The 22126-nt window shown below is 47.7% G+C and overlaps 1 protein-coding gene across 1 annotated transcript; it reads right to left on the bottom strand.

The window, feature by feature from the left end:
* Nucleotides 1-1646: 1646 nt before the first annotated feature.
* On the bottom strand, nt 1647-7364 carry LOC144173909 (isatin hydrolase-like). The gene is made up of 4 exons (XM_077702234.1): nt 7239-7364; nt 6272-6486; nt 5217-5481; nt 1647-2024 (listed from the first exon to the last, which is right to left on the bottom strand). The coding sequence occupies exons 1-4, from the start codon at nt 7296-7298 to the stop codon at nt 1710-1712; spliced, it is 855 nt and encodes a 284-aa protein (XP_077558360.1). The 5' UTR covers nt 7299-7364; the 3' UTR covers nt 1647-1709.
* Between the last annotated feature and the right edge of the window lie 14762 nt (nt 7365-22126).

The following is a 22126-nucleotide window of genomic DNA, read 5'->3' as shown; positions in this document are numbered from 1 at the left end:
TGGATGACCAGCGCGGCCTGGTGTTCCGGGCCAGACAAGCAGCTGAGGGCCATGGCATCCTGGACTAGGGACGCCACCCACCATGGATGGTCAACGCTACTACACTGAAGATCATCCAGCTCTCAATCTTTCTTTCATAGGAATCAATAAACGTTTATTCCTCCTCCTCCTCTCAGCGCGTCTCTTTTGACAGTCATGAGGCCCAAAAATTCACCTTCCTCTTGCCGAGAGTGGGCCGGAAGTAGTTTTTATGAACGACAGCCTTGAAAAGGAGCGCTAGGTCCCGCAGTTTGTTCCAGGAATACCTGAGTATAACTTAAGCGCAATGGAGACATCTGGGAACACGGGTATAATTTATTGTTGCTCTAACATTTTTAGTTGGCGCCTAGCGCTTGTGTCCTCATAACTGCAACTCTGTAGTGAAAGAACTCGACCATGTTCTGCGGAAAAGTCAAGTTAAAATCACCCTACCACGCTTCCATTTTTCGACGAGCTTTATTGAAAAGGTTGTCATTGCAACTAACTTCGATTAGAAGCGCTATACATTGAAATTTCTTGCGGGGACTGATGTGCCGAGATTTCGGATCCCGTATGACGCTTTGCCATGAAGACCAAATACAACTTCGTTCAGTTTGAAAGAGCTAGCCCTTGGTAACTCACTTAGCTACGCTGCAGCCACGAAGGACGCCTTTTAACAAATAAAATGCACGAAAGATTCAGAAACTTTCAAATTTCGGGATACAGTGACGTGATATAGGCAGGAGTGTCGCGATATGGGCCGACACTAAAAGTGTTAACTGGATCCAATCAAACAGAACCAAAGCCCCGCTACAATAACCCACTCATGTATTTTGGCAGCGGCTTAGGACGGCGGCCCCCGATCGCACAGGTACGGTTCCGTGACCTCATAGACAAATCGCCTGAAAGTGGCTGGGGTGTTGGAACTGCTTCGCATGTGAATCGCTTCAAGGGCGGTATTCTCGAGTTTTGTCCCTTTTGGCAAGCCCTGATTGGCTAAAAGCAAACAACCGGAAGTGACGTAACGCAAGCGCGGCAAACCTGCTGCCAGTGCTCACTGCTTAACCGGAAGTACGTCACGAGGAAGGGGCGCAAAAGGGACGTTTTCAAAAGGGACAGTTACGAGAATACCGCCCCAGGTCTCGGATAAAATTGGTGTCATTGATACAGGAATGAAGCAGCCTTTTATAGTTATAGGGACAGAACAGTATTTTTAATTATCCAAACTTGCACTTGGTCTTCTTCTCTAAGCTTTACAATGAGTGTCTCTTGAGGTTATAGTTGTAAACGTCCTTTAGAAATTCGTAAAACATTTGTTCTTGTACCGAGGAGACGGGAGCCGAGCTCGGGGCATTCATTGGACTAAAGGCGAAGGCTCTCTATTACCTATATAAGGGACGGAGTTGGGCGATCGTCCCACTCACCACGGTTAGCTTCCGTAGAAAGTTGAGTTTGCGGCACCGGCAGTCGGTTTGCGGTGCCAACCTTGGCAGCAAGGACGCTCAGCAAAAAACTTTTAAATGGCCGAATGAATCGTCTGAGAGTTAAAGGCAGCCCCCTCAGCCCCAACCTTAATCCGGCCCTGCACCCTGCACTGAGAAGGTCACGATGAAGACAGTGTACGAGGGTTGAATACATCTGGATTGTTTTATTTTCTCACGATGTGTCACGTGGTCCCCTTCCGTCGCTCCTCAGGGCAAGGTGGCCACAATGCGCAAGGGAGCCCCGCTGGCCCCGACGATTTTCATCGGCATGACCTCAGCCAGCGCACCCGTGGGCGGCAGCTGCGACAGGTCGGACATGTGCTCGGTCATGTACAAACTTGCTTCGCACATGATGCGGTGCACGGTGACTGCCGGGAAGCAGTCAAGCGAAGGTCCGTCCGCTCCGGTCCCGTACGGAGAGCGCTCAGTGGTCAGGAACGTAGCCGCCTCTGGCGACATGCAGGGGAAGTGGCGGGTACCGTTCTCGTCTAAGCCCATGTACGCCGTGCGGTCGGGCCAGAACTGCGACCAAAGCGAAAGGACGTGAGTGATGCCGCCGGTTACCTACGGCTGAAGCACATGCGGCGGCCAGACTAACTGGGACAGTACTATAGACGGCGTGACTGTGTGCCAATTGGTCATGAAGTTGTCCTTTACAAGACGAATCCGGAAGCCGATGACTACGTCTCCATGACATCTACCCGCTTCTATTTACTGCATCTGAACCCACCCCGTCGCCTGAGGCTTTTCTTATCGCTCCGTCTTGTATCCTGCCTCCGTCTTTTCCCATCCCTCAATGCCCAGGATCTTACACTCTAAGCCAGTCCCGTTCAGCTTCTCCGCAATTCACTCTTGTGACAAGTTCATGGCGCTTACAAAGCGAATTCGCGAATGAGAGCAACGCGCGTACTATTTCACTAAAATAGTGGCTGACAATTACGATACTTCCTAATGCGAAATTTGAGCGGAGCTGTTTAGCTGTTTCGACTTTGAAAAATATCTATAGTTACAGACCTTTTTTTTATTTTTTCCATATTACTCCTCTCATTCAGCACTTTGTTTCCATATACTGCGGCGAACTATACTCTCTGGTTTGTGTGTTTTGTTGCCCGCGGCCAGCTTTCTTATCTAAGTTAAAAGTGAAGCGCGTGTTTCCGTCTCTTCATTTTGTATGTCGCGCAGGCTATCTAATTTGATAGGAAGAGTGTATCGCCGGTAGTCTCTAGAATGGAGTGCTATTCTTTGATGACCAATGTTCTAGATATGATTAGATGGTTCTCAAAGGATTAACGCCGGGGGATAAATTCTCGCAAGGCAAACACCGCGGCATTCGATCCGCCGACACCCGCCTGTGCACGTTCCGTCCTTCACCGCTTGTGCAATCTTTTGGGTTCTCATAGGAGCACAAGTTCGCGTCAATAGGCATTTGTTCCCCGAAGAAACCTGCGTCGTCCTTGGCAACGTGACAGACGGCCATTCGAAATTTCGCCCGGCGCTCTCTCACGCCGAAGAACTATGGCGCTTAGTACAGACGTACACCCTTCCTGGCCTCTCCCGTCTGCACCGCATGCACCCCGGTCTGTACTCTTCAACCCACTGCCCCACTTGTGGGGGGATCCAAACCATGGATCACCTCCTCTGGCAATGCCCCCACAACCCGTTCCCCCCATATCGAGACGGTGAGCCCTGGGCGAGGGCGTTGCACAGCTCGGATTCGGCGGTGCAAGATGTCATCGTCGCCCGGGCTGCCAAAGTCACCGGGGACTTCCTCCCTCGGTCACCACCCCTCCCCCGAATTAGCCCTTGCGGCAGTAAAAGTTTCTCTCTCTCTCTCTCTCTCTCTCTCTCTCTCTCTCTCTCTCTCTCTCTCTCTCTCTCTCTCTCTCTCTCTCTCTCTCTCTCGCTCTCTGGCTACGTGACAATATGGTATCGGTGGACGCGCTCGCCGCATGCTTTAGTAATCGCGTGACCGCGTCATCGACGACCACATGGCGGGCGCGCTACTCTGGCTCCACGTCATAGTGGGTCGCCGGCGGCCCTCCGCTTTATTCCTCACACTTTCGCCGTACTCTCCTCCGCCGCTTTCCTCCTGTAAAATACCTCTCTCTTTGGTGTCCTCCTCGTATTCTCGGTTACATTGAGGGACGCCGCCAAACCACAGGAGCGACCGCATAAGAGCTGCACTTCAAAATGTTTTCTACTTTATGGTAATGCAAAGCGTCATGGTGGCATTGCGTGATGGCCTTACGCAGACCGAACCTTTAACTCGAACTGTATGCTTGACATCGTCGTTCACGTAAATTTATTGTAATTGATGGAATCGCCATTCGAGTATACGTTGGGGAGAAGATGAACCACACGACTGTCTTCAAGTACACTTGCGCTTTCTGTCCGTTCTTTATCACCGTTTTTCTGTTCTTATTTTCCGAAATTTGTCGTGCGTACTTTATTTTAGTCGTTATCTTGAAATTAAATTTACGTTTTTCAAGTCGAATATATTTTTAATTTAGGTTTGCCGGCTTCTTTCGCTCGTTACGTACATGCGGATTATTCACCAGGGGCTCGTTTTGCAGTATTGCTGCTTCTATACAATTTTCCGTTGTAAATGCAATTGATTTTTTTTATGAAAACTAGAGCGTTTGTGTGCGTGGTGTCATGAGGAACGTGCAGCGCCTGGGTTCGAAAATAGGACGTTTTCGAAGATGAGTGACAGGTGAAATCTCTTGCTCATACGGCACGAAAAATGAGCTACTAAGCAGCATGTAGAGAGGTGCAGCGACGAATAACAATACTTTGGATTCCGTATCGCTCACCCTTATGCACAGAGGATAAAGGAGATACGAACGTAGGTTGAAAAAGTGAAAGAGTAGTAATTACGTACACCACTGTTATTTGCGCAATCAAATGAACAGACGGTGACGCGGAAGCACCATGCTGTACTTGCAGTACGGCGAATGTCAGTAGGCTTGTGCGAATTTGTGGCCTGCATGACGACGTACGGACAAAGTGACGAATAAGTTGCAGAACATAAAAAAATCTCAAATCTGTTAAAGTTAAATACGGATCTTTCCCAATTTTAACCGAATATTTAGAACCGGTCTTCGTAGTACAGTTATCGGGTGTTCGCAGTTCTAGCATTAAGTTCGAAGTAAAGGTTACGTGAAATTCCGAACGCACTTTTTATTCATACTTGTATACCAACGACGTCGTCTAACTTTGTTTGCAATTTAATCTTTCAAGCTCATTTTACACGTTTCTGTGGGATGAGGCACGTCACTTTCTCTCAATGGCTTCGTTTGAATAAGGCTTTCTTCCACGATGCTTCGAATGATGCCATATTTTTCGTCGTGTACGCACACATGTACGCACTCACGCAAGCAATTACTCATACGCAAACAGGCACGCATACACACGCACACGCACGAACACACATGCACGAGTACACACACACGCACGCCCACTTGCGCGCACACACACACACACGCCCACACACACATGTGCACACAGATACACGCATACACACATTGACACACACACACGCCCGTACACATATGCGCGCACACCCACTCAGAGCGCATGACATATGGCTCTGCTTCGTGTTTCCGCTCAAATTGCGTAGTTAAAAACGTCGCGAAGGGAGTCAGAAGCAATAATGACTAAACCACAAGTGCAAAGAGCGCTCTTTTGTCGCTGCACAATGTGCTTCACACTCACCCTCCATTGTCCCGTCTGCAGAAGGAACAGACTGCCGTCGGGAACCTTTCCGTGTTTCTTCTCCCACTCCAGGATGTCGTCAACCGTCAGGGCGTAGTCGGGGTTCTCCGCCGCCTTGTCCCTGATGTCCAGCATCGCGATGGGCACGTGCATGAGCCGCTCCAAAGGGATCTCGGCCACGCCCCATCCTCCATAGGCGAAGTGTATTGGCGCGTCGAGGTGCGTCCCACCGTGGGTCGCCTCCGATATCCGATCTATTTGGATCCTAATCATTCGAGGACAAGTTTGTAGCAAAAGCCGTCTGTTGAATGCGTTAGGGATTGACAAAAAAAAAAAAAACTGAAACGCGCGAAACAACAACGAAACTTATTTTTAACAACACGTGTATACAGTAATGGTCATCTCTATGCACTGGCAGGACGGGACTTACGCATAAGGGGATATGGCTGAAAACTGGGAAAAGCTTTCTCAATGCACCCTGCATACAAACACAACGGGTACACAGACATCAGGTCTGACAGAGTGAGGCTGAAAGAGGGCGAGGGGGGGAGGGATAATTGTTGAAGGACTCTACTTACGCCACGGGCGAAGCGGGCAGGTTTAAGCTTGATACCCCCGAAAGATATGCAGCCTCAAGAGCAACAGATGCGCAACTCAGCCAAAGCAGACCAGCTCAAATTCAGGAGTATGCATGCGTTTGCGTAGTGAAAGTACATGTCGTCATCTTAATATTCAAGGCCCAAAGGTACATAAACTAATCCTGAAAAGAAAACGAAGCCCGATATATATAACGCCAAATTAAATTAAAAAATGAAAAATTTCAATTTAGGAAAAAAAGTCTATGCATTTGTTTAGGAACACATTTATGCTGTATGAACAAAGAAAGATAAATGAGTTTGCGCTCCCCTTGTAGAAAAAAAAGCAGCAAGGCTAACTGTCATCTGAGTAGTCGGAGGTGAATGCTCCTACGAAAAAAAAAAAGAGAAAACGAGGAGGAGCGTAAAGGGAATCGAATGTTTTGTGTAGTTGGGCTGTGAGTATTGATGGAGCCTTACCAATAATCCTCAGAGCTGTTCGCTACCGTCACTTCAAGCGAGAAAGTTTCGTTGGCAGCCCAGTAGATGGTATCGTTTGCGTAGTTCTGAGTCAGGTCGACAACTTTGCTTTTCGGAGAAAGGCATGGCTTGCTTTTCTTCCCCGATGATGGCAGCACGAGAAGTATGGTTAATAAACAAACACGCAGACACAAGAAAAGACTGTATACGGCCATCTGAAACACAATAGGAAATGGTTCTGATCAGTCTTTGCATTTTGGCACAAAGTCGCATTTTGCTGCCGGTTTTCTAAGTATCTTAATGTGCCTCTTGGCATTAAAATACAGAGATTCACTAACGGGTAACATGACTCTAAAAAATGAAAGCGATTAGCAATTACTAAAAGCGCGTAGTTAGTTCGGGGTCTCTTCTTAGTTTATACATATGCTTAGGAAAAAAACAAAATTTCACAACGAGGTTTAAGGATATGTTACTCACTGGTAGGCGAAACCTCGCAATAACAGCCGAAAGCGGGAAGGTAAGAATTAAGCGAAAATATGCATGTTGCATTCGCGCTTTGGCCAAAGTCGCGCTCTGGTCAAATTTTGGCCAAAGTCGGGTTTCCAACCGTTTAAGCGCCCCTTTAGGCCTATACGTGACCATGTTTTATGATAAATCTGTGCGCGCCGACATCATGGCCCAACCAGGGAACCTTTAGATAAACGATTGCTGTGGTATAAAATTAAAGCCCCAAATGCTCCGACTTTGCAATGCACAATGAAATCAGCCAATTTTTTCGCTTCCTCCAACTTAAACAGCGGGATCGGATTTACTCATATTCGGCATACTCATTTTTCCCGGAATCATTTTTCCAAAACAGTATTATCATGTCGGAAAGTGTGTCGAGACATCAAAGCTTGATTTCAAGGGTCGGCCACTGAATGCTGTGGGGACATACATACTAGGCGAACAGAACAAAGAGGCTCACTTTTACAATGCCCGCCTCCGCTCCTGTTGGCAACTGGGTTTCTCTGGTTCTGGATGACATTGAATGTATGCACTCAGTTTATATATATAGGATTGCTACAGACGAAATAATGGGTGGGCCTTCGAAGAAAACAGGAAGTGAGGTATACGCCGTGCGTATATATAGACTTCTATGTAAGGGAGGGGCCATGTGGTGAGAGTCACAGTTGCAAGAACTGGGGCGAATGACATTGCGGGCCGACACGCATAAACAGGCGGAAAGCAAAAAAAAAAAAGAAAAAAAAATGTGCGATGGAAGTGAGAGCAAATGCGCCGTCTATGACAAATCCTCAATTTTCCTCATCAAACACTTAGTTCGGCCTAGCGATAGGTTGATCGCAGGACGGGGACTCCGATGCTCTGCCTAACTGAGGACGACACAAAATCATCACAACGCAAGTAAAATGAGACCATGGCGTCCCCTGCGCTTGCACGTCGGTAAACAAGGTACAGGCACAGAGAGGACCTCCAAGCTGCGATATAAGGGACCTTGGAGTGGCCTTGAATGGCCTTGCTTCTTCCTTACAACATACTTGTTCTGCCCGGCGATTTACATTGTAAGAAAGCCCGATATTTATGGAAGTTTTAACTAACTTTATCTTCATTGAATATTTTTACTGGAAAAATATTAAATCAGTAACAGCATAATATGAAATGAAAGAGAAATTATTATTTGTACTTATTGGTGTATTATTTCAGTGCTAAATTGCTATAGTGCATAAAGTTCCAAGTTGCTGTTTGTCAGTTTGTTTTGTATCGCTCTGTCATTGATGTGCTCAGTGTTATTTGCATCTGTATATTGTCGAGCCCTTTGTCCCCTTGCTTTACCTCATATAATTCAGTCAACTTAACAAAAAAGCAGGAAATCGTGAAGGTTATTCAACAACAGACCACATTCACGCAATAAATTAGGTGATAGAGAAATGCGCGGAGTATACTAAACCCCTATCATAGCCTTCATTGATTATGAGAAAGCATTTGACTCGGTCGAGACCTCAGCAGTCATGCAGGCATTGCGGAATCAGGGTGCAGACGAGCATTACGTAAGAATACTAGAGGATATCTACTACAGCTACCTACAGGTCTACAGCTACCATCTTCCTCCATAAGGAGAGCAGTAAAATGAGTCAGACAAGGACGCACAATCTCTCCAATGTTATTCACAGCACGTTTACAAGAGGTATCCATAGCATTGGAGTGGGAACACGTGGACGTAAGGGTTAATGGAGAATACCTCAGTTACCTTAGATTTTCTGATGACGTTGCCTTGCTATGTAACTCGGGGGACGAATTTCAAAGCATGCTTACCGCACTGGTCAAGCAGAGTAGAACCATGGGCATGAAAATTAATATGCAGAAAACTTAAGTAATGCTCAATAACCTCGGGAGAGCATAGCGGTTTGAGATAGGTGGCGAGACAGTATAAGTGGTGAGCTAATATATCTACTTAGGCAAAGTGGTGACCCCGGATCCCAACCATGAGGCAGAGATAATTCGATTGATTGATTGAACAAATTTTACTGAGCTTCAAATAAAGAATGGTGCGGGCAGGTACCAGATGGGGTGGTTCCCTATTCGCGGGACCCATATGTGTCCAGTAATTCTTCTCCTCGAGCCACCAGCTGTTGCTGAATGGCGAAGTCAGAGCTGGACCGTAAGGTCTCCCGTCGCTCGAGCGGGTTGGAATTGGGGGAGGGGGGAAGGGTGTAGGGGGGTGTCTTGAGTTTTTGCTCACCCCAATAATATGCGCGAGAGTGCCGTCTCCCCAGCAGAACGGACATGTGTTCTCGTGTTCTGCAGGGTACATTTTGTGCATATGCGCCGGTGTGCGAGCGACCCTGCCTGTAAGCGGCGCACTATCATCTGCTGCCGTCTGCTTAGTTGCTTGTGCGGCTTTGGAAGCTACGTTCTACTTTTTTGTATAGGCGGACGATCTCCTTTTAACTCGTGATGGGGTGCGGTTGCTCTTCCTCGGCCCGGACGGCTAGTTCTCGGGCATAGTGGTCGGCGGTGACGTTGCCTTCCCCGAGCGAGTGAGCCCTGACCCACACGAGCTCGGTGACGCGTCCCGGTGTTGTGGGATGCGGAGGAGACAATCCCCTTCCGATAGCTTGCGTACGCTTTCTTGGAATCGGTAACCACCGCGCTGACCTCCGGCATGGCTAGGGCCAGCGCTATGGCTACCTCTTCTGCCACGGTCGGGTACGTAGTCTTCACCGACGCGCAGGTATTCAGCTCGTCGTTGTCCGTTACGGCCACCACGGCCTTTGTTCCGTGTTTTGGGAGTGAAGCGTCCACGTACTGGACCTGGGGGTCCTCCTCTAGCTTCCGGGCCAGGGCTTTGGCCCGCGCCGTCCGCCTGCCTTCGTGCCGTTCCGCTGTTATGTTGCGCGGTAACGGTTTAGTTGTGATGGAGTCACGACATCCCTGAGGGAGTGGTGCCTCTTCCGTCTGTGGTTCAACCTGCCATCCTGTCTTGTGTAGGACGGCTCTTCCGTGTTTTGTCCTGCTCAGACGGACTCTTTGGTTGGACAAGTATGCTTCGATGAGTTCGTCCGTGGTGTTGAGGGTGCCCATGTCCATCAACCTTTTAGTTTACGAGTACATTAGCAGACCCATGGCTATCTTGGTGGCTTTACGCATCGCCGTGTCCAGCGCTTCCATGTCCGCCTTCGTTAGCCGGAGGTACGGGGAGGAGTAGGTACGCGGGACACGACGAACGCCTGCACTAGCCTCAGGGCGTCTTCTTCTTTAAGTCCGCGGTTGCGGTTCGCAACTCTACGTATCATGCTTGCGATCTGTTCCGTGGAGTGCTTGATCTTTTCCGTCTCCCCTGAGTAACAGGTCCAGGATCCGGATATGTTCTGTCGGTATGATTTGCGTGCCGTCGATGCTTACGGTTACGCTCGGGGGTGCTTGCTTCTTTGGCCTGCCCGGTTGGACGATGAGCAGTTCCGACTTCTGCGGGGCGCAGCTCAGGCCATAGGACTCGGCGTACCCGTGGACAGACTCCGCCGCAATTCGAAGGATAAGAATGGGGTGGAGTGCATTCGGCCTGCATTCTCAAATAATGAATGGCAGCGTACTATTGTCTTTGAAGAAAAAAGTGTATCACAGCTGCCTCTTACCGGTACTCACCTACGGGGCAGAAACTTGGAGGCTCACTAAAAGGATTCAACTTAAATTGAGGACGACTCAGCGAGCAACGGAGCGGAAGATGATAGGTGTAACATTAAGGGACAGAAAGAGAGCGGAGTGGGTCAGGGAACGAACGCGTGGCGTGTTAAGGACATATTAGTTGAAATTAGGAAGAAACGGGCGTGGGCAGGGCGTATAATGCGAAGTCAAGATAACCGTTGGTCATAAAAAAGTAACAGAGTGGATCCCTAGAGAAGGCAAGCGTGTCGGGGGGCGGCAGAAAGTTAGATGGGCAGATGAAATCAAGAAGTTTGCGAGGATAAATTGGTCGCAGTTATCACAGGACCGGGATAATCGGAGATGTATGGAAGAGGCCTTTGCCCTGCAGTGGGCGTACGCAGACTGATGATGATGACTGTCGAGCACACCTGATATGGTATCACTGGAGACTGGCAGTTTTGTTTTTGCACAAAACTGTTTTTGTAGCATGAATTTACTCGGTTCAAAAGAGTTCATGCAGAATCCATCTCCGATGACTGTCGGTGTTGTGCGAGAAGCATTCTTTCGGTTGGGCGACGCATTTCCGCTGACCAACCGAATCCTCTCGACCGATCCTCCTGCTCTACTCCCTCCCCTCATCGTTCCACTCCATTCCACTCTTTTCGGTTCGTAACAGAACTTGGCACCACGTGTACAGCGCAAAAAAAAAGGATAAGGAAGGAATACAGCAAAAAACTGAAAGCGTGTTTATACGGCGTACTAGCACATGCACACAAGAAATAAGATATAACAGTGCAAGTGCAAGGCTACACTGAACAACCGACCCATGAAAAATAGTCGCAAGATTAAGTACTGTAGGGAAATGTATCGCACATTGTACATGGGAATTGATGGAAAAGTAGGCAGAAAGAAGGGACTGAATTACGCAGATCAGCTGATAGAATAAAGATTATTCAAACGTTTTTAAATTCACCAAAATCGGTTATAAGCGCCAATGAGGTTGCTGGTAGCTGTAGTAGCTGGTTCCACTCTGATGCTGTGCCGGGAATAAATGAACTGTAATATGCAGCAGTGTGGCAATGCGGAATGCCAACCTTACGTGAATGATCTTCGGGAAATGTAAGTTGGAGCGCTTAGTAGTATGGTTTTAGGTCTGCGTTCTGGTGATAAACTTTAGAGAATAGTTAAAGACGTGCTATGTACTTTTCGGCGCAAAGCAAGATGGGGTAGTGATAGCCGTGACACTAGACAGGCGGTTATAATTACCAGAAATAAAACGAGCTGGATGGTTCTGGACTGTTTCAAGTGCTTTGGTTAGTAACTTTTTAGTGCGTGGGTCACGAATTGGTGCTGAGTAACCGAGTTTAGATCTTACTAAGGAAGTGTAAAGAAGAAGCGTTACGGGCGGCGCTGCAGCTTTGATATTTCGTCTCAAATAACCGAACATTCGGTTAGCACTGATATAATGTGTGGCATGTTTGTTCCAGGTGAGGTAATGACCGATAGGGCAGTAATGTAAATATTATAAGTGGGAGCAACTCATCCAACTCGACGTGAAAAGCGCATAACGTTGCGTTTTGTTAGGTTACGACTCATTTTCCATTGCACCAATGCAAGATGGGGTCAAGGTCAACCTGTAGTAGAGCGGAGCAGAATGATGTAATTAGTAGTTTTGACTACACGGTTAATTACGTAGTCACCAGCTAAAAGTTTAATTTCCGAGGTAATAGCTTTCGGTAAATCATTAATATAAACTAGAAACAGAAGAGGCCCCAACAGCGATCCTTGGGGTACACCTGATGTAACGACAGTAGAATAACAGTGATCGTTAGCAAGAGGAGCGATTAGTAAGAAAGTATTCTATCTATTTAAGTGTGTTGGGATCAATATTCAAAGATTTTAATTTGGTTAGAAGAAAACTGAAGTTCAAACTGATGTCATACCGAGGAAAAACGCTGGTACGGTTACCGGCAAACCAAAACTGGGTCACGTCGTCACAGAATGCTAATTGCAGAGAAGGAAAGGCGGCTGACTTTTATGGCGTCGTGTATTCGCGGCGAGATCGACATGTAGGTGGCGGCAGCGTCGCGCTGCTAGTGCGGATGCTCCGCGAGCGGCCCGGGAGAATGCACACTGTGGGCGCGCTTCGTCTTTCGTGCTGTATGTGCACATAAAAGGCGCGCTGGTATGCTGTAGTTCGGTTCCTCAACGTTCATTGTATTGCATGGAAGCGGCAATCAGTTTTCATTACTGCACCAAAAAAGCGGCGACCCATGGGGAATCACAGGACGGCCGAAATAATGATAATGAACTTGTACGCCGTGGCTCGTGGCAAGCTCGGTCTTTCGAGACTATGGCTTTGAGCCTTCAATAAAAGCATTAATAGAAACAAATCAGGAAGCTTCGATCTCTGGAATTCAGTTTACAACAGCAGTATCAACGGCTCTTTCATTGGTAGCATGACGCATTCTTGCATTTGTGGGATTTCCTGAAATGGTAACACTACTTAACGGCCCCGACATTTTTTCTAAGATCTTACGATATTTTTTGTGTGTGTGTCTGAAAAGCAACATAAAATTACTAAATTTCAACCAGCGAACAGATATAAATGCGACCGTTCTAACGGGTCTCTTGCGCTCGCTTTAGTTAAATTTTAGCGACTCTCTGAAGGGAGGTTTGATAAATAACGGTGTCTGATCACTTATTTAAGGCATTCGTCGCAAGTAAGCTTTCGCATTAAATTGCTAACGCGCGCAGTACAATCAACATCTCACGTTTAGATAGACTTGCAAAGTGACAAGCAGGTGTACAGTGTGTAAACTAAGCTTCTGGGACCTCACAGTGAACACAGATTTTCTGTTACGGCTGCACTGTTGACCATTTGCGTTCCTTTTAAAATCTAACAGGTGCTTAGAACAGCGAGATGTGTTTGCATCATTTGCGCTTACGTCGCTTACGAACCATACAGATGGCAAATGAAGTTGCCCTGTTGCAGATGTAGTAAAATGTTCCTTTTCCTTTCTTGTTACAAAACAGGAGCAACAATCGAGTTCCCGGCAACTGGCTTGTGTTGTAAACTGAAGCTCGTTTTTGTCTTGGCATTTAATTTTCGAGGATTGGTTAAAAAAGGCACGGATAGAAGTTTTCTGTGCATTTCGTCTTTTTTTTTTGGGGGGGGGGGGAGGAGGGGGGGGGTGAGAACGCAGCGAGAAGAGAACGCATGTAACGCGAAAAGCCAAGCGTTGGCTATCAGAGAGAGAGAGAGAAAGCTCTTTATTAGAGGAAATCAGAGAGGTCTGCCGGCATGTTAACGCCGACATGCTACTCTGCGGGGTACGGGAGGAGGGAAAAAGTTGCAATAGGAAGAAATGTGGAAGGGAGAGAAGAAAGGAGAGAAAAAAAAAAAAAAAGGAGGAAGCGTGTGCGTTGGGGACCGTCAGTGCGACACGTGAAAAGTCTATGGACGGTTGTCTGGTCCTATATCAGCTCAGCGACGCCGATGTCATTGATGTATTCAAATAATGCGGTTAGCACTTTACGCTGAGAGGAGGGAGATGGCCATGGTCCCAGGAGTGCTTTTAAAGTCAAGGAACTGTGGTTGAGGCACTCGATCTTCTGTGCGAGATTGTTTCTTGCTTGATAGTATGTAGGGCACTCCAGTAAAATATGCTCGACGGTTTCTGGTGAACCGCAGTTGTCACAATAGGGGTTCGAGGTTAGGCCAAGGCGATATCGGTAGGTATGTGTTAGCGCGACGTTGAGACGTAAGCGATGGAGCAAAGTCTCTAGCCGACGTGGTAGTCGCTCCGGTAACCTCAGTGCCAAAGTTGGGTCGACATGATGGAGGAATGGGTGCTGGTTTTCCGGGAGAGACCAGAAGGTGCTTCTTTCCCTGAAAACAAGCTCCTTTGCTAGCCGAGAGGCATCGTGCTTCGTGAAGAAAATGTTCCTCACGTTTCGCAGTTGCAATCCTCTCTTGGCAGCCTCATCTGCTTTTTCATTGCCTATGATGCCGCAGTGGGCAGGGATCCACTGCAGTATCACGCGGTGTCCGGCGACACAAGATTACCCATTGTGCTGGCTATCAGTATTACTTGCAACTGAAAGTACGCTAGGCGTCGTGTTCTGTAGCGGTGAAAAAGCAGTATTTCAACATGCAGACGCCAGTATTTTCAAAACTCATTAACCCCCCTTTTGTCCCGTGCTTGTCCAGGAATTGTGGTTCGCCTTTTTCTAAATCGTATTTCAAGTCGGCATTGTGGTAAAAATAAAAGAAAAATCCAGCGAGTTGTGGCACACACCCTCCACACATGTGAACAACAACAAGCATTATATTGCACGATTTTTCCTCCTTTTTTAAACTTAGGTCCACCTTAAGAGGTTAAGACGTGACAACATTATACATTTGGTTATGCTGAGGGAAATACATTTGTGGACAAGGTGATTCATGTCGGTATTTGAAAATGTCATATACAGTCGAATCCACTTATAACGATACCGCTTATAACAATATATCGGATATAACGATGGACAACGATTGCACCGTCCAATTTTGTATGCTTTCTATGGTAAAATAACCCGCTTATTACGATGCTCCCAAACCGCGATATCGGATATAGCGATTGAATCCGCTTACCGCGTGCGCCGAAAATGCGTGCTGCCGCCGGCGCTGGCGCCGGCACTCGGCGCCGACAGCACGCGACGCGCCTTGCATCCCGTCCACCCCTCAGAAAACGAGTCGACTGCGCCAAGCGAGAGGAGGAGCAGCTTTTCTTCCCGACTCCCCTCCCGGAGCCGCTGCTTTGGCCTCGTCCGCGCGTCCGGCCGAACCAACGTTCGGCTGGTTCGGCCAGTTCGGCTCGTACTGCTCGCAGCTCGGAAGTTTCCCTCGCCTTTTCTGCGCGCCGAACTGAGTGCTTTTTTTTTTTCTCCGGATCAGCCTCCGTTCAACGTTTCACCAGTTTCACTGCGGAGTCGGACTGAACGTTCGGACGCCATGGCCGATTCGCCTGCGGTGCTGCGGCGAGCATCTAATTGCCTGGAGCAATTAGATGCTCTCGAAAAAGATGTGCGTCAGCTTCGCGTGAAGCAGTCAAAGCGGACTGACTATGGCTTTTCTGCAAACGAGTAGTTGCACTACCTCACTTGCATGCTAATAAAATGTTTTGATCTCTCTTGTGGCTTTTTTTTTTCTCGACCCGCTTATAACGATTATCGGTTATAACGATGGGATTTTCTTGGCACTTGGATATCGTTATAAGTGGACTAGACTGTATATGAAAATGACACACGAAATGCCACATGACAGACGCAAACTCACAACTGCTTAATTTTACCGAGAAATCCCCCTAAAATACTCTTGCTCTTTCAGGGAAACGCATTTTAAATAATACTTAAAATTAACAACATATATAAGCAACGACTCTCCAAAAATGGTATTTACTTACGAAAAGGTACGGGAAAAATCGATCACACAGGCGCTGCGGGTGTAAAATACGTCCCCGGTATACGTGTGATAGGGCACGGGTCATGTGCAGTGTAATTGTTTTTGTTTGCTTCTTCTTCCTAAAAGGACACAGCGCAATTTTGCAAAGGTGTGGTAAACGCGCGGGTATGCACAGGTCATTTTGCTTCTTTCGTGTAGTAAAGTTTAATCCTTTGAATAACCCCACGCCACCTTCAAAAAGTCCCCTTTGACGTTCCCGAAACTGCAGACGACTGCACTCATCGGTGAGAAAATTGGAACGTGCCGAAGCAATGTTTGTAACACGTCGCCCTGGGCCGCTCGGACGAAGACTTCCAGCGCCCACTGGTCACCCGAGCACAAGCCGTGCTGGCGGCCATGGCGGCCAGCCATGGCGGCCGCTTAGGCCAGTGGTGCCAATAAAAGTTTTTAAATGCAGAGCATTTCAGCAACTCACGATGTCACCCGCGTTGACGTCCGTAGTCGTAGTCCGCACCCCTCCCCCTACACTAAGTAAAAAAAAAATACTATCCGGCGCCTGGTTTCGATCCCTCGACTCTGCGGGCGGAACGCAATGTACATGGTGCTCTACCCACTGCGCCACAAAGCCGACACAGAATGCGACGCTACGAACGCGCCTTATATCCTTGACTCATTCAAACTACGTCAAGAAGATGCTGATACAACGCATTCACTACTACCAACTCCCCAAACACTACACGTTAACGCAATACACCCACCCCCTATGCGACGCATTTACTCGAGTCCCCCTCGCGGGGAGATCGGCCCAATTTTTATCTCTCTCCCACACTGAGACGGCGACGACTATGTTTTGTGGAACTAAACTAGCGCATTATCCCGCAACGGCCGTTGAATATTGCGTTTCGAGATAAAATCCGCAAGCAGAGGTAACTATGCCACTGCTTAGAGCCAAACAAGTGCAAATATTCGTTATTTATCGTATGCAGCACGCGTCTTGCGCAGCGCGCAACGTGAACGAGCAGACGACGCGAAAGCGCCATCCACACTATGAGCGGTTCGTCCCGCCGCCGCCAGGGGCTGACTGTGTTCGATCTCGGGGCGAATAGCATTCCCCTGCACGCCCGCTGCTTTTCTCGCAACCTGCTGCCTGATTGTGAAAACATCTCTGGCCGCGTCTTGAGTTTTGTTATAGGCATGGAGTTATCGGACTTAGCTTGAGCTTGGTCATTCATTGGGCTGCGCCAGTCCTGTGCTGTTCTGGGGGGCGGAGGGGGAGGGGGGGTGCTTTGCGTCGGCGTTAATAGACAGACGAGATCCAGGTCTGCCTGTCCTTGTCATAAGCAGCGTTCACAAGACGAGCAAACCACTGTCTCAGTGGCTATTGCAATAGCGAGGAGTAAATGAAAACGCAAAAACAAAGTTCCGATTTTTTAGCCGGTCATTTGCATCGGTAATAGTTTGTAAATTAAAAATCAATTTGATACCAGAACCTGCGTAAGGCAAAAATGCGTAAATTATACCCGATGCCGGATTCCTCGCATCCTATAAGCGTTGTTGGAGGCAAACATCTGAAATCGTTTAGAACGTTTGATTGGGTTACCAATATCAGCAAGAAGCCAGTTTGATGTCTCCGCATGCGACGAAGAAAATCAGGGTTTCACGAAAACCCCGTTTCACACATTTCAATCTCTTCGGATTGCAGTTTAAAAACTCCCGCCTCATTGAGCACCAACGCCACTTACGAGAGTACTACGAAAATTTGAAGTCTCGAGGTCTCGAACTTTCGAGCCGCAGATTTCACAAAAAAAAGAGCAAATTGTTACATCAGTGGTTCTATAAGACGGCAAGGAATTATAGATACCACGGAACTCTGAAAACACAAAAATCAAAACTCGCAATTTTAGCGGTTGGGTAGAGGAAATTCTTGAAATTTGTGTTTGGACATATATGGGGTAACATGTACTACAGACTCCCAAATTTTTAATAATATAGCGGGAGCGGCGACCGACCGGCATGTCAGCGCCTTATCGCGGTGTTCAGCAGCGAAGTAGGCGAGCTTAAGCGCACGCGCATAGGGCTATCTGCTGTATGAGTGTCGTCTGCTAGGCTGTTTCCTTGAGAGCGGCACACCCCCTGCAACTGCATCTGAATTACTTTGTGCCCCACGCTGCTTAGCTACCTTTGGCGGTAGCGAAACGGCCTTGCAAGATAAGAAAAACAGGGGGTGTGTTGCCCTGAGAAGAACAGCGGAGCAGACGGCGCTCCCACAAGATAGTTCTATGCGCGCGCGTGTACCCTCGCCTATTTTGCCGGTGAACACCGTGATAAGGCGCTGACATGCCGATCGGTCGTCGCTCCCGCTATATTATTAAATATTTGGGAGGCTGTACAATCAAAACCAATTCGATAATTCGACTTGTCGAAGGCATTTTGGAGGTCAACTCAAAAACCCGAAACGCCCCGTAATGTGCTGGTTCGAGGAAAGAGCTAAAAAAAAAAAAAAACATTTATATAGTTGTCCCGTACCAGGAAACACAAGTTCGATATCTCAACAAGCGAAGAAACCAATCATAAATTAGGGAAACTCGTTTTAACATTTTGGCGCTTTAATTTCCTCAAGAGAGTAATTTCAAGAAACGGGCCGAAACTATGGATCACGCAAATAATTTTTTACGTCACTCGGTCGATATATGCTTCGCGTCCTTTGAGCATCCTCTGAAAGAATCCCCCTACCACCCCTTCCCTTTTCTTTGACTTTTCTTTGAGCGGAGGCAGCGTGTCCAAACATCGCAACGAACCTTGCCACCGACACCCTTCCAATTTCCAAGTATGCGGCGGTCCTCTACAGGGCTTCACTTTGTTTCCTTTGTCTTCAGACGCACCGCGCACGTTTTATTTTGCCCCTTCGTCATCATCATGACTCTCGACACTGCTGCCTATTAGGCGTTGTTTTCTGGCCGGCATCACATACCTAACCCGGCGGCTAAACTTAGCCTTTCTTCGCACCGGCTATGTATAGGGCGGGTGCGCGGTGGCCCACGAAGCCCCTGAGCGCAACGAACAACAAGCTCTGCGCGAAAGGGTTATTTCTGCGCGGGCCCACTGGGATCCGGCTTCTCGGCGACCTGCAAGTTCTCCTGAACACAACTGTCCTATTGCTCGTCCTCACAAGTTAATTGAAATAGACTTTTTGAGATAACGCGAATCTGGGACTATATATCTCATACGCATTCAGCTGCGCATTAGTTTTGTGTAGATTACGTAGTCGTGTTAAACTATGGTTTCATATTTATGGTTATTTACTTCTGCAGCTTGAAAGCAGTTCGTACCGTAAACTTCCCGCATATTATTTTACACAAAGTCATAAAGAATAGAAAGAGAAGTGAGCAGAGAATGGACACACTCTTTTTGCATGCGTGAACAGGAACGGCGTATTTTGTTTTCCTGCACCTGGCGAGGCCCAGTTGTACTGAGAGCCCTTTATCAATAGGGGCCATGGTCTATTTCGAAATAAAGCTGCATAAGCTATCCTCCCAAGGCCTACAGGCCCTCCATGTTGGCGAAAACTGCGTCGTACGTAAACCCAGCTGTGTCCTTCGCGTCTGTGACACAGTTAAACAGGCTCGAAATAAAATTTTTCGCCAACAACCGAGACGCACCCAAGTAAAATAATCGCCGGATTTGATGGTGCTTTTCGAGGCTTATAGATTTGGTAATGTCATGTGGCACGCAATCTCGAAGTACCGACCGAGAACGGGTGCTGATATGATCTCTCAAAGGTGCGGGAAAATCAACGCCGAGCGCTTTGAAGTCTTCCTCAGCTACCGCAAAGCATGGTTTCGATACAAACCTCATTTCTCGAGATTGGAGAGAGAGAGAGAAAGAGAGAGAGACAGCTCTTTATTATATGAAAGCAGAGAGGTTTGCCTGCATGTTCCGGCCTACATGCTACTCTGCGGGGACGGGGAGAAGGGGGTAAAGGTTCTAAAAAAAGTAGGGCAGAAGAGAGGGGAAAAAAAGAGAGGTTAAAAAGAAAAAGTGAACATGAAGCTTTGCGTGGTGACGTAAAAGTCCACACGATCTCACAGGTGAAGTTCTAGATTGTCTCTCCGACGCCGATTTCGTATAATTAGTAGAGCAGTGGGTGGAGCAGCTGACCAGCTCCGAGCTCTCGGACCAGCGCCGACTGGTGGAACGGGCCCGGACGGCCAGCCAGCTCCAAGGCATCTTGGAATGAGGATGCCTCTCACTGGGTGGAGGCCCTAAGAACATCCTCCTGCTCATTACTAAAATAAATGTTTGTCTCTCTCTCTCTCTCTCCAGTAAGGCAACCAACACTTTTCTCTGAGATGATGGAGAGGTCCAGGGTCCAAGGAGACCTTTCAAAAATATAGATCCGTAGTTCAGGAACTCAATCTTTTGTGCGAGGTGATTTCTTTCCTGGATGTATGCCGGGCACTCTAGAAGGACGTGCTCTGCTGTTTCCGGCAATCCACAATTATCACAATAGGGATTTCCAGTTAGACCGAGGCGATGGCGGTAAGAGTTCGCGAGTGCTGCGTTGAGACGCAACCGGTGGTAAAGAGTTTCATACTTACGTGGAATCCGCTCTGGTAGCCTCATTCTGAGTCCAGGGTCTATAGGGTGCAGGAAAGGGTGCCGAGTTTCAGGAAAAGACCAGAGACGCTTTCGTTCCTCTAAGGAAAGCTCCTTCGCTAGCGCTGCGGCCTCGTGCTTTGCGAAAAAAAAAAAAATCTTTCTTACGTTTCGCAGCTGTAGGCCTCTCGAGAGTTTCGAGAGTAGGCCTCTCGAGACCTGCGCACGAAAGTAACAATTACAACTGAAAGGTTGTTTTTAGGTGGCCACCTCTGTAATCAATGTATCCCAGCTTACAACTTGTATTGCAAAATGTGCGCGTTGCTATTTTTTCAGCGAGTGATCTACGCGATGCCAAAAATGCGCCAATGTGCGGATATTCCTACTTATTTCCATGTTCCTTTCTTTTGTCTGAGAAAACAGGAAACCTTCCTTTCCTTCCTTTTTTCTTCCATGTGTAACTCTACTAGAAACAGCCTGGTAAATAAAATTACTCCCACCTCGATGAAATGAGTCTCTCTATATAGTATGAATAGTAGGAGTTTATTTTCACGAGCCCCAACTTATGGAGAAGCATCCAAAGACCAAGCGAATAAAGGTGCGCGATCACGTAGAACGCGGCAAAACAGGGACAATAACGCAATAGAGGGAACCCGAAACACTTTAATTACGAAAGCTTTGCGTCCAACCACAGCAAAAAGAGGCAGCATTGTTGATGCAGAGAAAATTTATATATTAATCTCATGGGACCCTTCACGTACGTAGGATCCGTGCTTGCCATCTCCCCGCTGCGGTATCCATACGCATCTTATCTGCGAGAAAAGCGAAGCACCGGGGCTGCAGCGTGCACGTACGAAGACTGGATTCGCACCACGGACGGCCCTCCGTTGTTCGAGGACTGACTAGTGGCGCTGAAGAGGAGCTTGAAGAGTTATTCTGCAGATAAATGCACCTACTTCCTCCTTTCCATCCTCACCAACCGCCAGAAAGAGACCATGGGACTGTGTGCTTACAGGAAAGAAAAACGAATGAGGGAAGGAAGAGAGAGGGGAGAGAGAAGAAGTCTGTTTTAGAGCGATGATGATCTTGCGAGAGTGGTGCCCTTTTCACCGGTATCCATACGCTGTCTTGGCCACAACCGCTCTCTTAACCAGTATGATCTTGGGCGGTATTCTCGTAACTGTCTCTTTTGAAAACGCCCCTGTTGCGTCCCTTTCATCGTGACGTACTTCCGGTTAAGCAGTGGGCCTTTGATAATACCGTAACTGTTCTTGCAAACGCATTTTAAATAACTAAAACCATCGCAGACAATCTTTTATGTGTTTATTGGAACGGATTTCGAAAATCTAAACGCGATGAGATTTTTTTGATATGGCGTTGAAAATTTTCACTGCAAGGTGACCAACGTCCAAAAATGCCAGCTGCAGCCAGCTATTTCCTGTGGCTGTGAAGTGTAAACAATGCTACGGCTTTTCAGTTTTTTGCCCTTGGACTTCGTGTTGGGTCGGTGACAATGCCCGTGCATCAAGATAACCCTCCCGTTACGTATTTTGGCATGAACGCTCTTGCGGCATGCTGACGGGGGCTGTTCCAAGAACCTGCAATGGTGCGTTACGTCGTTGACATTTTCGTAGTGCTCTACGAGTGAAAAATGTGCAATGGGGGGGGGG

The sequence above is a fragment of the Haemaphysalis longicornis genome, unplaced genomic scaffold, assembly GCF_048455015.1.
Source record: "Haemaphysalis longicornis isolate Haplotype H1 unplaced genomic scaffold, Haemaphysalis longicornis Haplotype H1 scaffold_3, whole genome shotgun sequence".
NCBI classification, from domain to species: domain Eukaryota; kingdom Metazoa; phylum Arthropoda; class Arachnida; order Ixodida; family Ixodidae; genus Haemaphysalis; species Haemaphysalis longicornis.
The sequence above is the reverse complement of the archived record's forward strand: the minus strand, read 5'-3'. Positions and strand labels throughout refer to the sequence as shown.

Bases quoted from the DNA above. Each gene is read 5' to 3' on its own strand.
- LOC144173909 (XM_077702234.1), bottom strand. From the start codon at position 7,298: ATGTCATCCAGAACCAGAGAAACCCAGTTGCCAACAGGAGCGGAGGCG. The intron at 6,487-7,238 runs GTGAGCCTCTTT...ATTGTGTTTCAG, and splicing joins CGGAGGCGGGCATTGTAAAA to ATGGCCGTATACAGTCTTTT. The intron at 2,025-5,216 runs GTGAGTGTGAAG...CTTTGGTCGCAG, and splicing joins TGCAGACGGGACAATGGAGG to TTCTGGCCCGACCGCACGGC.